Here is a 14786-nt window from a genome sequence, read left to right as displayed (position 1 = left end):
ACAACGACATGGATTTCGTTTAAAGAGATCAACTTGAGATCACAGTAGTGTGGATGAAGTCAATTTCGATAACGATCGCTTATTAGAAATATGGTTCCAGGTATATTCGTCCATGACATACATGATAGATTTCTAACGGCACGTATCACTCATGAATTAATTATAACGAACACTCACTTTGACCAGACACAGACGTCTGCATTACCAGTATTGCAATCGAGCAGCGGAGAAATATCCAAGATATGCATTGGCTTTGCTTCATTTTAGTAGTATCCATAACTCTAGATCTTGAAATACGTACGTTATCTCTGAAACAAGTATGGACTATTATTTCGCGTATCAAATACTATTGAGCTTTCACGTCTATGGATAATACATCAGAAATCGAAAAGATGCGATATCTGAAATACTTCAATTCTGCTTACCAAACACAAAGGACACTCCATAACAACAGGGAAATTCCGGTAGCTACAAAAGAGAAATGTTGACGATACAATATCATCGGTAATAGTCACGATCGACAAAAACCTTCCAGGGTCATGTACTTGGGATATCCATCATGGAAAGACCTCACGTCAACTCATTCACGTAGTCATGTGATCTACCGTACCGTAAGTCCATCGTGAAGACAAATATATGTCACGTACTTCACCCGGTGCGTGTGGCATTGACTGTCATGCCGCAATAGTTGACGAAACCACATTTGATAACTGTAATTCATCGGGATACTGTGGTGGTGAATATTTAATAACCCATACTTCATTATTAAAATAAGCAATTCGTACGTATCGCCAGGTATAACCAGAATTGAAGAGTCGTAGAAGTTTAAATGAGTCTCCATCCTTGACTCATATGGTGACATCAAACACAAACACATCCAACAAAATAGCGTTTCGGTATTAGCTTTATATTTCGAATTACACAAACTGTGATCACAAACTAAACGGTCGCCGCTGTCACGAATAAAATCACTACATTAACCGGACGTTCTGCAGAACAAGGAGGATGATGAGTTGACCTTACATTCTCAAATAGGAACTCGATTATGACGGTGGAAATAATCCACTCTATTGGCTTTGAAATAATATATTTTACAGTCAGATGTGCTAATTTACCAGATATTAGCATTAGCAGATTTACAAAAAAGCCCTGAGCGATGGTGAGCCGAGCCACGAAAGTCGGAAGCAATGATACAGTTCCGGGCGCATGCAAAACCAGAGTGACTGATTCCTGTAAGCGCGCGAGTGTCGAAGTCGCCCGGGAGATTACGAAAGCAACGATCATGAACATTACCAAGTCATTGTCGTGAAGCACATGCCATTAATAGACGATACGCAGCAGTGTGTTTATGAAATGAACAATAAAAACCAGATATTGTAACAGTTCTATGGCTTTGATTCTGCATGACCTTGTCTGCATTCCTTATTCTAAATATTTATACAATTCTTCACGGAGATTCCAACAAGATTCGCGACAGACATCTGAATCTGTGGCGAGGCATAACTGGTATAACCTCTTCTGACATACTATCTTTGTATGGCCGAAGCTATCCAGCCTCGCGTGTTAATATGGAGCTCGTTAAAATGTGATATCATTTATACACACTATATTACTAAGTAAACCTGTTATTGAATCCACGCAACAACTTAATTGAATCTAGAAAACAATAATTATAGCCACACGAATTCCATCTTCCTTTGCAGTCACGAATGTTGTTACTACATAACACATCACTGATATGAAAGTGCGGAAACTTCCTTATTGTATTATTACGCCCAACTATTGGTGTATTTAACAGTTTTGTAAGGACAGGACCAGTTGAGAACAATTGAGACACAAAGCGCCATTCTATACCAATATTTGACAGCGCAGTAATGACTGCGAGTACAATAAAGCATGCTGCGCTGAACAAATAGTTCAACCGGGTCTTTATCTGTTTGTTTCAGACTTTAATATATACTTCAATTCAGCACGGCCAAATTTTAGGAAGATATAATTCTTGATTTCACGCATGCATATCCTGCCGTGGCCGAACGTGGACCGCATGGATAATTGTGGAATGCACCCCGTGCATTGGTCAGCCTATTGTTCCATTCCAGTCAAATTATTATTTTCTTGATGAAAATCAAGGTTCTTATAACAACTGTTTGGTACGGGCTCATACGTATCGGCTTTGATCCCAAGGTGTACACCCCCATTCGATGACGTTGTGTTTTGTAGCTCTCGAAAACAAGTATACTCATTGTTCAAATCATCAAATCATGTCTACTTTACAAATGGTTCTCACTCTAAAAAGTGATGTAGAACCATACGCGGGAGAGCTGGTGACGTGGTTAAGAACCACGGATTTAATGTCAGTATTTTCTACTAAACATTTTAACATGCGACATTTTCTACTAAACATTTTAACATTTCCACTTCCATGCGACTTGGATCTTTTAACATTAAACATTTCTCGATTAATCTTACTAAACTGCTGAGCAACCTACTAATGGTGCAATCAATAATAGACTTAGTAAATAACATTAAAGAGAACATACAGCCACTACATCATGTCATTTTCTAAATTAATTGTCGACGACAAGTTGTTTGCAAAGTGCGGATGTTGGATTACCGCTTAGAAAGGGAACATGTGCAAGTCGAACCTGTAACTGGATTGTGGCGGCTGGGTTATATTTTAATTTAGCATAGTTTTGATCGTCATTGCAACTTGTGGTTGAAATGAAACAGTTCTTGAAATATGATCTCTACCGTTCCGGAAGAAATAGTCAAGTTCGGTCGACCGGATTCAGCTCACCGTTAGTATTTTCCATGTCAAACTCCTCTTTACTTGGATGTCTATCGCAATACTCATTCACTTCGCTGTAGTGACAAAACCATTGCGGTAGAGTATTTTATAACTACAGCAATTGACTACTCATCTGTCACCATTTATTGCTATCCCTGAATAAATGTGCGTTTTCCGCTCTACATCGGTCAAGTATAGCGACGGTGCGAACTATTTCGATACTGGAAGCTGATCAGATCCTCATCGCAAAACAATGTTTCAATGAGGTTTCTTCAGTTACACTTACACAATTATAGAAAAAGCGGTCGCACATTGTTGCCAGTGATATCCTTTATTCATTTATTATAGCCAACACACACATTAAATGTTGGGAAGAAGGTATATCGAAATCGTAGAATTGAATTACAATTACAATCGATCTATTTTCTTCACGTCTTCATCACAGGCTGGTGTCAACTGTAATATGATAACGTAGCATTAGTAACGAAAACTGGCAGTTGTTATGATATAAGACACGTATTGAAGTTTTTTGGAATAGATCCGGAAGGAAGTGCAAACTGTGCAGTCTTCAATTAACATATTTTCCACGATCAGTTTTATTTGTGGCATACCTAGTGATTCCTCCTCTGCCTGTAGTAATACAAATGCATTGCCATAGGTAAATGATCAATGCATACTTTCTATAAACGAATATCCATTCATAGATCGATGCTCCCCTCCGACGGCATTGACAGCTTCGCAGACGTACAATCCCTCGCCTTCGGACGTAACATTTTCCAATACCAAGGTCGAAGAGCCTGTACTACGCTTTCGATGCGAGGCATAAACGCCATCATGGTACCATTTCAGTGATGGAATGGGATTGTCTGATGCAGTAAATCGACTTTGAAATCAGTCCCGACCTCCAAAGTTGGTTCTTCCGCAGAAACTCTCACTCCGTATGGAGCAACTGAACGATGAAGATTTGCGAAATGAAGACGCAAGTCGGTTACACAACAGTGTATTAAAAGTATAACTCAAGATGAAATTATACGAATATACCAATTTATTTACTGCTATTGATATTGAAATATGTGCCCGCGTATCCTACTGTTGGTAATTTGGTATCAATAGAATTTGGACTACAATAGCTCTTTACACCATGTCGATATTTCATATGATGATTCCCAATCTTGTAGAACGGCCCACTATCGTTTTAAGCTTTTTTATATACGCCGCTTACTCGGATATCATAACTACTAGGAGCCGAGCTACACTGTAAAAAATAAACATGGATTTTATCATGGAAATGACATGACTTCCTCTTTCTCATGTTAATTCCATGAAAACACCGACATGGTTTTAAAATCTCATGTTGACATGACAAAAACTTCCATGATGGGACATGATGGGAGCCATGTCTATGGTTATCAAGTAAGAGTATCACGTTGAGCTTTAGTGATATCATCATCATTATTATCATCATCGTCACTGAGAGAGAGGAAGAGAGAGAGAGAGAGAGAGAGGAGCGAGAGAGGGAGAGAGAAAGAGAGGAGGGAGAGAAGGAGAGAGAGGAGATAGAGAATAGAGCAGAAAGAATAGTAGGGGAGGAAAAGAAGGAAATGAGAGCATATAGAAAGGAGAGAGAGAGAAAGAGAGAGGGGAAGGGGAGGGGAGGAGAGAGATAGGGGAGAGAGAGTGGGGGAGAGATAGAGAATAGAGCAGAAAGAAGAGGGGGGAGAAAGAAGGGAAAGGGAGCATAGAGAAAGGAGAGCGAGAGAGAGAGAGAGAGGGGGGAGGGAGAGGGGAGGAGAGAGATAGGGGAGAGAGAGGGGGGAGAGAGATATTAGACTTAATATGGTTTTCACCATTGAGATGCTTTGATGATTGAGATGCGATAACCATGCTATCCCTGAATGCTGAACGTTGAGCCGGATAGCCACGGATACCAGTTTTTTAGTCTTTGGTCTGACATGGCCGGGACTTGATCATATGACCTACCGATCAAGAAGCAGGACGCTTTACCATTTCACTATATCGCTATTTCAGCTGAGTGACAAGTAAACATCGTTACATCCTCACAGGATATATTGCAATACACAAACATCGTGATTCGTACATAGCTACATCATCGCACGCAAACATAGCCGTTCGGTTACGGAGCCATAATGACTCCGGATTATCTGGTTACAAAACCAGTCATGCGTACAGTATAGCCGTAGCGTTCAATTCAAAAGGATTGCAAAAAAGAGGAAGTTTGATGGAGTTGGTCATTTCATAGGTTGTCTTTGTCAAAGTTGCAAAGTTTATGGCTTGTTGCTGTATTAAGCCGTGGATTGGATGGTAAGTATTGATGTATTTATTGTTCCTGTCTTCGTTGTAATATATTCGCCGAATCTGCAATGCGTCACTGGGTATAGTCGAACCTGAAGCAACTTAGTCGTATTCAGTCAGATACCGGTATATAGCGGGAACTGCCAAACGACTGCAAATAGTGATCAAAGTTTACTGCGTATCCATTTGTATGTAGTTGTAGATCATGTGGTAGTTGGTAATGCGTTAGTAGTCCTATAGACGTTTCACAAGCTTCCTTGCTTTTATTTTGTACCGTACTGGGCAATGTTAAAGTGAAGTATTTATCCAACTGGAGGAATATTCATCCTGAGGTGATTGAAAAAACTTCAGCTTTAAAAAATATGGGATATCATGCTATACTCGAGCCTTTCATTCAAGATTTGAAAACCCTAGAAACATAAGGAACTGATGTAAATTTGTATTTTACAGATATACATACTGCAGTTGTTTGTAATGTTACTCCTGTGATATTTGTGACATTGAAAATGAGGCTGCTGGAGATCATGAACGAGTGATTACAATGGATCACAGATCTGAGATAGCTGAAACTGTGAGAACTGTATTTCGGAGTAATATCGGGGACAGTATATTCAACTTCTATATTACGACGAGGCATTTGCCTCGTATGATCTCTCGACAATTCAAGATAAAGGAGTAATACGACTAATCTTGACAAACGATGAAAGTAAGTAATTATTACCACAAATAAATTGGTAGGCTACTATACTAGGATTACACTCTTAACGCATATTCGAAGAGTTGTTTCGGGGTTCCGAACGACACTGATTCCAAATATGACCTTGGTGTTTTCAAATTGTCTCTGGTTTTGGTGATATCCCATGGGGTTATTTTGACGAACGTCACATTTTCACTGTATGGTCCAGATAAAAAAAACGACTAAGAAATTAAATCGACTTGTTATACTGAACACTGTATTAAATCAAAATGCAGTAAAATCATTATATTTGGGGTAATTGAATTTACCGTAATTTTCCATGTATAATGCGCAAAATTTTCACGGTTTTTTGCCCTAAAATCGGGGGTGCGCCGTGCGTATTATACATGGGAACAACACGCTTGAAAAAAATCTCCCCCGATAAAAAACTTGAAATCACACCTATCTTCATTCTTCATGTTTGTTTCCAATCGCGCATCACTTTCAGCCATCGCGCGTAGTAATTAGTGGGAAGCGTGTATCCAATTAACGAGAATCGTGTGCAAAAGCACGCGATCTCCTGCTGAGTTGGTTTGCCGTTTGTACGCGAGCAAAATTAGGTCACTAATAGACACTCGTGCGTGGCAATTCTCGCCAATTCATCGCGTCAACGACCGGCCCGAACAATCACATACGCAATTTATACATACACAAGAGGCCATGTGCGCAAGATGTAATCGCTTGCGTAATCAGTCGCATCTCCAACAGACCTGTTGCGCATGACATAACCGTTAGCCTAGGCGCAATCGCATCTACAATAGGCATCGTGCGCAAGATGTCGGTTCGTTGGCCTAAACTAACTCGCCGCCGGCGTCGCAGGCTTTGGCTACTATCGTTTAGAGACAATACCGTTAATTGTATAATGATTAGCAATCGCATCTGTAAAAGGTCTTCTCGTGCTTAAGATGCTGTGTCGCTAGCCTGAACTATCGCGCCGCCCGCCTCGCAGGCTTTGGCTGCTATCTACTATCGTTTAAAGACAATCCCGCTAATTGTATAATGATTAGCGATCGCTGTGTAATGATTGTTCAAGAGTGACATCGCAAAACAGAATGACATCGTATACGAAATCGGAACTATTCATGTACTGAAATGCAGGGTGCGTACTATACATGGGTACAGGCTTTTCCCCAGAATTTACATGCTATTTTAGGGGTGCGTATTATACATGGGGGCGTACTATACTTGGAAAATTACGGTATCATAATTGGAGTTTTTTATAGATTATTTCTTGAGAGACCACATCATATTTACAGTGGTGCCCCTTTAATTTCAACCTTGCAATCGATTTCTTACAAGCACGTTGCTATTTTTGCGCTGAAGAGATATTTCCATGGCTAAGCCAAGTATTATCGTGACTCTTCTATACTTGTGCAGAGAAAGCTGTTTGCAAAGTCAACATATCTACCCTTCCGAAGACGAACTTGGCGTCGACGAGCATCAAAAGGAAATAAGTCAGAGTGGAAATAGAGGGTGCCAGATGAAGAGATGCTGCAAGATGAAATGAGAAGAACTTTTAAATCAGGCCGCGACAGTGTCGTAAATGGAACATCAGCAAGAATACTGATGGAGAATGAAGATCAGTTTTGACCCATGCTCCCTTGGTAGGTACAATCTAACGCAGTGGTTTCAAACACAACATTGCCATGATCGAGTCAACCTGCGACTTTGCAACAAACTCACAAAGAGTTCGTTTTACAGAATGCTATGATAGTACAAAACAAACTACATATATATATTCCTGAAATAATTTACGATAGTTGTGACATATCCTTGACCACAAGCCCGACCTGTGCTTAAATTGAGACTACTGATAGTACTAAAGGCTCCTGCAGACAAACTTAATTAATTAGCTATGATGTAAATCTGTCACAATGTTCAGATTTTAGAAGAAGTGAAAATATGTTGCCTGAATCAAGCCTGTTTGGATGTTGACTTGACCTCAAAGATTTTGGAAAAGACTTGGAGCTCTGCACTCAGTCTCCTGCAACCGCAAGAAATTCCGATAGAAATTCAAAAAGTTATGGGTAAGTAAGATACTTTCGCAAATTTAGTTAGTTGGCGGTCAATATCTGTCGAGTAGTTCTAGTCGCGGATTGTGAAAAATGATTAGTTGAAATTTTAGTTGCGGGTTTCGGGAAGTGAGCAATTCTTGTTCCAGCTTCGCAGTTGTGTAGGTGCTTAATAACTGAAAAACACATGTCATCGCGAGGGTGGGTTGAAATCGAATAGCCTACCTGAGTGATTCCACAGATCTAGTTGGTTCAGGGATGGGCAATTATTTTTCTCTGCAGGCCACTTCAGTAATAGAAAGTAAGTTGGCGTGCCGAGCCGAGCCAACATGTTCAGCTATATTCTCCAGTGTATTGATTTTATTTATAAATGGAAAGCAGTGAATTACATTTTTAATAAATACGTCTCCGTGGATGTGTTGATATTAGATAGCCTAATGAGAAAAGTACGGTTAATTAACGAAATGAAAATTTATATTTATTTTCCCCCCTAATTCAAGATAATGTTAAACATGATACATTTTGAATTCTCTGTAATCCGGGTTTTTATATCAATACATTAAAAGGTAGGCTATATCTTAACAGTGCGACTTGATGAAATTGATATATATATATCGGTTTCGGCCAACATGTGGCGGTACTTTTGGTCAAGATTTCCTTGTCGTTGAGCTTTTTTGCAGCACACTTCGCAGAGTCACATGTTAGCCGAAACGTCATTGTCAACGTCTTGGTGTGTCCTGACGCGCTAACGGCCGACGCCGAAATGCTGATCTCCACAAATTAGCTATTCTTGCGGGTAGAGTGGTACCCATATTATTATCAAAACATCTAGTCACTATATATCGCGCGAAGAAAATTTGAATGAAGTTTCATAAATTATATGATTTATGTCCATTTACGAAGTAATTTTTGGTGCTTCGAGCTCGGGCCCTCTCCATTTGAGGGGTCTGGGATGCGGCAGTTGCGGCCCTGTGTTTAGTGCTCCATACCATCTTTGCATTTCAGCTTTCGACATTCTTTTTATGATATGTCCATTCACCCTTTATGTATGATGAGGTCTCAGTCAAAACGCGCACTGACAATGGCAACAAAGAAGGTTTGAACCAAACTATACGGAAGGAGTAACTTATTGTGACTTATTGTTACGACTTTGCTACATTGACTTGATTTTAAATCTGGATTACGCATACAAGCTTGGGAGGGACGTACGCTATGTAATCGCGATATATTATTGAGCAGGTTTCAAAGTAAATCAATTTCCATTCCAGCTCAGTTTATCCAGCTTATGGTTTTATTCAGCAATATTCAAAAGTAGGTTTTATGTTTTTAATTCCAAAAAATGGCCACACGTGCTTCTCAAAATAGCGGGGCTCACTTTGCCCATGGCTGAGTTCGATGTATTATAGTTCGTTAGTTGCGGATTTATAAAGGTCATTACTTGGTAGGATATTATAGAAATAGGGTATTTCAAGTTGCCGATTTTAAAAACTGTCTGGTTCCTAAGGCAATGTTAAAATTTGCATATTTTTTGCCACGCCCATATTTGCAGTTCACACTACACAAACAGTAACTGCATTCATTTAATTTTTGTAACTGCATTTATTTAATTTTTAAACCGTTTTTTTTTCTCGAGTGTTTCACTTGAGCTGATCTCTCACTTCTCATTCAGGTAATCAGAAATTGGACTGGGTGGTCGGCATCCCCACCATTTTCAATGAACGCTTCGACAGCTTCCTGATTGTGGATAAGGTGAGTTGTTGATAATGGCCTAAACTGGTTTGCTCAATAATACTACAAGACAATACTACAACAATAATAATAATCCTTAATTCGGATTCAAGTGCTCGAATCATTATCCCCAGCCCTACAAACAATGTGAGTTTAGTGTGCGCCATTGCCTTGCGGGAAAACCAGTCAAAAACCACTGATATTGTTAGTTGTGATTTAGTTCGTAAGCTCCCGATTTTAAAAGGTTGCTAGTACTAGTTCTAGTATCAAATTTTAAAAAGTTCTTGGTATAGTTGTAAGTTATATATATATTTGTGGATTTAAATAGCTGGTTCGTGGTACAGAACTTGAATATAGCTTTCAATACAACATCCATTGTAGCAGTATATTTATTAAACTCGAAGACTTTTCGGGTGCCTCTTTTCAAGAGTTATCGGCTCACTGAAGGGATTTAAACAGGTTTAAAAGCAAAACCAAAAAGGCAAAGTATGACGCAACAATCAAAATCACAGACCATGAAATTCGCATTGTATCAATGGCAACAATAACAAACTACGAAGTATACGGACATACGTTACTATAGTAGCAGCACAACTTGTAAATAAACAATTACACGCACGGAACAACACGCACTAATGAGAAATTTGTAGGATATAGAGGAAATCTTTCTGTCTACATAAAATAGGTTTGCTCAACTGAATAATAGTAGACTCCAACACTTTTAAATGAAATACAGACCTACCACGCGCAATGACAGTGAACATATTGTCATCATAGTGCTATGCACAGGCAAGGTTTTCGCTCAGATGCTGACCGATTGACTATTGGCTATTGGCTATTGACTATTGGCTATCCGGACCACATATTAAAATGCTCCATCTGTAGGGAACTGAAAAAATCGGATACAGCTCCAAAATATGGCCCAGAAAAATGCCCGGCATTTTTACACCTACCTTGGCTAGGTAACGTGTCTAGCCGATTTGAAAAGCTTATTAAATTGGCTGTTCACCGTTGCTATTACAGCGTTAACACGCATGTAGTGTACACGACGAAACCCTTGTTACCCAACTCTCGAAAAGATGTACTTCCGGCCTTTGATGCAAGTAATGTTGTTTACCAATACAAGTGCCACTGTTGATAGTAGGTATGTAGGACGTACATCTCAAAGATTGTTTGAGCGTATTAAGCAGCATATCCCAAAATTGATTCGGTCAAAAACATGCGCAAATGATCGAACGGAGCTCGCACGTCAGTGCAAATTCGCTGCAAAAACAGACTGCTATGATGATTACCAAGCATATGCTTCGTCAATCGGTCAGCATCTGAGCGAAAACCTTGCCTGTGCACAGCACTATGATGACAATATGTTCACTGTCATTGCGCGGGGTAGGTCTGTGTTTCATTTAAAAGTGTTGGAGTCTACTATTATTCAGTTGAGCAAACCTATTTTATGTAGACAGAAAGATTTCCTCTATAGGTTAACCTACAAATTTCTCATTAGTGCGTGTTGTTCCGTGCGTGTAATTGTTTATTTACAAATTGTGCTGCTACTATAGTAACGTATGTCCGTATACTTCGTAGTTTGTTATTGTTGCCATTGATACAATGCGAATTTCATGGTCTGTGATTTTGATTGTTGCGTTGCGTCATACTTTGCCTTTTTGGTTTTGCTTTTAAACCTGTTTAAATCCCTTCAGTGTGCCGATAACTCTTGTAAAGAGGCACCCGAAAAGTCTTTCGAGTTTAATAAATATACTGCTACAATGGCTGTTGTATCGAAAGCTATATTTGTGGATTTTGAAAATTGAGTAATTTTAGTTACAATTCTAGTTTTGAATTTTATAAGGTGATTGATTAGTCCTAGTTTTAGTTTTACTTGCGGATTTGAAAAAGCGAGTAGTTCTGTTTTCGGAATTCCCAGAAAAGACACAAACAACCTTTGGCCGGGTCGCAATCACCAAAGTTGAACTCCGTCACCAAAATACAAGTTTTCAAATCCTGGATTTACCGCCCATCCGTGCATTAATCCATCCATTTATTAATAATTGGATAATCGTAGGTCGTAGCATCAAATAGTATAGTGGTGCAGAGGTAAAGGAATGGAAGACTGTGCATGTGTGCATACTTGATATTGTCGACTGTGCATGTGTGCATTAGGGCGGTTCAAAAATAACATTTTTTCCTTAATCTTGCGGGCTACATGATTAAATCGTCAGGTTACCTTAAAAAACGACGCACACCAAATTTGAATTCATTCCAACCAACATTCGCGGTTTACGTAGAGTTTGAAAATTTTGAATTTGCCCAGAAACGCAAAAAATTTTTTTTTTCAAATTTTTGTGCTAACCCCATGAAATTGTTGGGCTGTCTTCAAAGACTATGCAAAACAAATTTTACTCAATTCCAAGCCGTAGAAGTGGAGTTATTCCAGTTTTTCGATGAAAATTCTTGGATTATCCACCGATCAAGGATAATCCCAGAATTATCAAAGAAAAACTGATATAACTCCACTTCTACTGCTTAGAATTGAGTCAAATTTGTTTTGCATAGTCTTTGAACACAGCCCAACAATTTCATGGGGTTAGCAGAAAAATTTGAAAAAAAAATTTTTTTGCGTTTCTTGGCAAATTCAAAATTTTCAAACTCTACGTAAACCGCGAATATTGGTTGGAATGAATTCAAATTTGGTGTGCGTCGTTTTTTAAGGTAACCTGACGATTTAATCATGTAGCCCGCAAGATTAAGGAAAAAAATGTTATTTTTGAACCGCCCTAGTGTGCATACTTGATATTGTCAAGTGAAAAATAGATTTGGTACATACCGAGACAATTCATAGACAAGGTCATTGTAATGAGGTGCTAATAGATTTTTGTCATCTTAACTGGCTGTGATTGGTACAACTTTAAACCACCTTGGAAACTATTCATATGTATTCTATCAACCCGTGTGCCTTGAATAGTGCATGGATGGTAATGACATTTATATTCATTATAGGATCCGAAGAATGTCTACCCGACGAGGAAGTGCGATACTCTTCAGAAAAAGTGGACAATCCATTTCGTTGGGGAATCTGTCGATGGACTAATGAGTTTCCATCATACAGTGGCGACGTATTGCGTTTTCAACATGAAGTTTGCGCCAGCGTCAGCGAGTTCATTGAACTTTTCGCAGATTTTCTTGCAAACATTCCAGATGTCAAATACAGCTAAATACATCTAACCACAGGGTATGTGTACATTAGTAGAGGTGAAAGGTCAATTTGAAGCATTATTAGGACATGGGTAGGAACATGGATGTCAACAGGTCTACATGGATGTCAACAAGTTATCATGGGCCTTTTCCATGTCAACATGACTCAGGTGGGACCAGGTCTGGACTATGGGTACACCCATGATTATTTTTTACAGTGTATACCCATGTAACACAGGTTGGAAGTTTCGAGCCGACCTTGGCCGCGTTCCAACTTGCAACACAGTGGTGTTGAAGCTGCGGAACGTCTCACATTGCTGTCGTGCCAGTCACGCAATCATAAATCATACAAATAATAATTGAATTTAAATAAAGTTGAAGATTTGCTTCAACTTTCATTCCGTGTTTTGTGAATACAACAATTAAATAGAGCCTAATAGAAATATTTTTCAGTCGCATACAGTCGTAAAACGATATAGGTAATTATAAACGCATAGAATTTGAAAATTTGATGGCGGGAAATTAGGCACACATCTAAATTTAATGACACAATGTCCCGTCGGTCTGATTCTTGATTTTTATTATAATTTTTCGTACTCGCAGCATATGATGTGATTCCGTCAATGTTCGATAATAAATAACACATGTTAACAAATGTTCTGTTATATGTTTTTCCACGTGTACGAATGAAGTTAATATGGTTCAGACTCACAGATATACATGCCATGAAAATCAGAAAGCAATACCTTGTTCGCATAGGAACGGCAGCTCCTGAAGGCAATCCACATTATTAACGCCATTATATGACACATTAGTGCATGTTCCGACATCATCTTGTATGGCAACCCAATATTCTGTGAATCCGGCGCTGAAATAGTGTATACATTTGTTGCCTGATTTTAATTCAAATAAAATTCGTTGTAATATGTTTGATCGGGACTTCTAAACCATTCGCATTTCATAAGTCAAGGCGATGGGAAACGAGTGGGGTGGTATGCTACGCAACACCGTCACGACACCAATGGTGGTTGGTTGCTGTTGCAGTAGGAGGTCTATCAGCGCTAATCTCAATGCAGTGTTTCAAAAAGCCCAGAGTGATGGTTAGCCGAGAATGATAAGATCACAATACGGCCGTATAAAAAACGAGAGAGACGGACGGTGGAAGAGCGCTAGCATGGAAGTTGTCCATAAACTCCATATTATAACAAAGACTTTAAAGACAAGACTAAAATTACTGAGCGGGGTGCACATGACGTTATAGTTGGGTTACCACATTTTGAAATCGGGGATGGAGGACAATTTTGACAAAACATACAAGTTAGTTGACCGAAATTGAAAACAAGTGATTTTATAATATTTACTTGAAATCTCGTCGTGTTGACTAAAAAAATGGCATCACTTTGACTTGACTCCCGAATTACCCACTTTTTACGGTAATTTGTTTATGTTGATAAAAAGGTCAGCACCCGCTCGAACATGCGGCTAACCTATTTCAAGTCATTTATGCCGATTTTCAGTCTACTGTGAAAGCTGCAAAGAAGGTCGAAGTGCCATAAAAGAGGACATTTAGGCGCCCATCGGGGAATATTTTCAATTTACTGAAAAAGGAGGTCAAATCCTCGTTAAAGGGACGTTTGACAACCCTACGTTATATCTTTCAATACAACATCCATTGTAGCAGTATATTTATTAAACTCGAAGACTTTTCGGGTGCCTCTTTTCAAGAGTTATCGGCACACTAAAGGGATTTAAACAGATTTAAAAGCAAAACCAAAAAGGCAAAGTATGACGCAGCAATCAAAATCACAGACCATGAAATTCGCATTCTATCAATGGCAACAATAACAAACTACGAAGTATACGGACATACGGTACTATAGGAGCAGCACAATTTGTAAATAAACAGTTGCACGCACGGAACAACACGCTCTAATGAGAAATTTGTAGGTTATAGAGGAAATCTTTCTGTCTGCATAAAATAGGTTTGCTCAACTGAATAATAGTAGACTCCAACACTTTT

The 14786-nt window shown here is 39.1% G+C and overlaps 2 protein-coding genes across 6 annotated transcripts in view; one reads left to right on the top strand and one right to left on the bottom strand.

Moving 5' to 3' along the window:
• LOC145437879 (adhesion G protein-coupled receptor L4-like) overlaps positions 1–729 on the bottom strand; it is a 46081-nt gene extending 45352 nt beyond the window's left edge. For 2 of the 5 annotated variants that reach the window (XM_080315218.1, XM_080315220.1), the window contains exon 1: positions 178–726. In XM_080315218.1, coding sequence (XP_080171344.1) covers positions 178–277 — 100 coding nt within the window. In that variant the 5' untranslated portion in view covers positions 278–726. Of the gene's footprint in view, positions 1–177 lie in introns of all 5 variants that reach the window. The other 3 variants (XM_080315219.1, XM_080315221.1, XM_080315223.1) reach the window with 3 other exon arrangements.
• Positions 1–12804, top strand: part of LOC145437905 (uncharacterized) — a 109856-nt gene extending 97052 nt beyond the window's left edge. Inside the window, exons 2-6 of the mRNA XM_080315292.1 lie at positions 4467–5807; positions 7215–7441; positions 7720–7864; positions 9519–9598; positions 12572–12804. Of these exons, the coding sequence (XP_080171418.1) occupies positions 7861–7864; positions 9519–9598; positions 12572–12796 (309 nt within the window). The 5' untranslated portion in view covers positions 4467–5807; positions 7215–7441; positions 7720–7860 and the 3' untranslated portion in view covers positions 12797–12804. The remainder of the gene's footprint in view (positions 1–4466; positions 5808–7214; positions 7442–7719; positions 7865–9518; positions 9599–12571) is intronic.
• The last annotated feature ends 1982 nt before the right edge of the window (positions 12805–14786 follow it).

The sequence above is a fragment of the Botryllus schlosseri genome, chromosome 4, assembly GCF_051294905.1.
Source record: "Botryllus schlosseri isolate E-star chromosome 4, Bs_hap1, whole genome shotgun sequence".
Classification (NCBI taxonomy): domain Eukaryota; kingdom Metazoa; phylum Chordata; class Ascidiacea; order Stolidobranchia; family Styelidae; genus Botryllus; species Botryllus schlosseri.
This window is presented reverse-complemented; position numbering and strand designations above follow the sequence as displayed.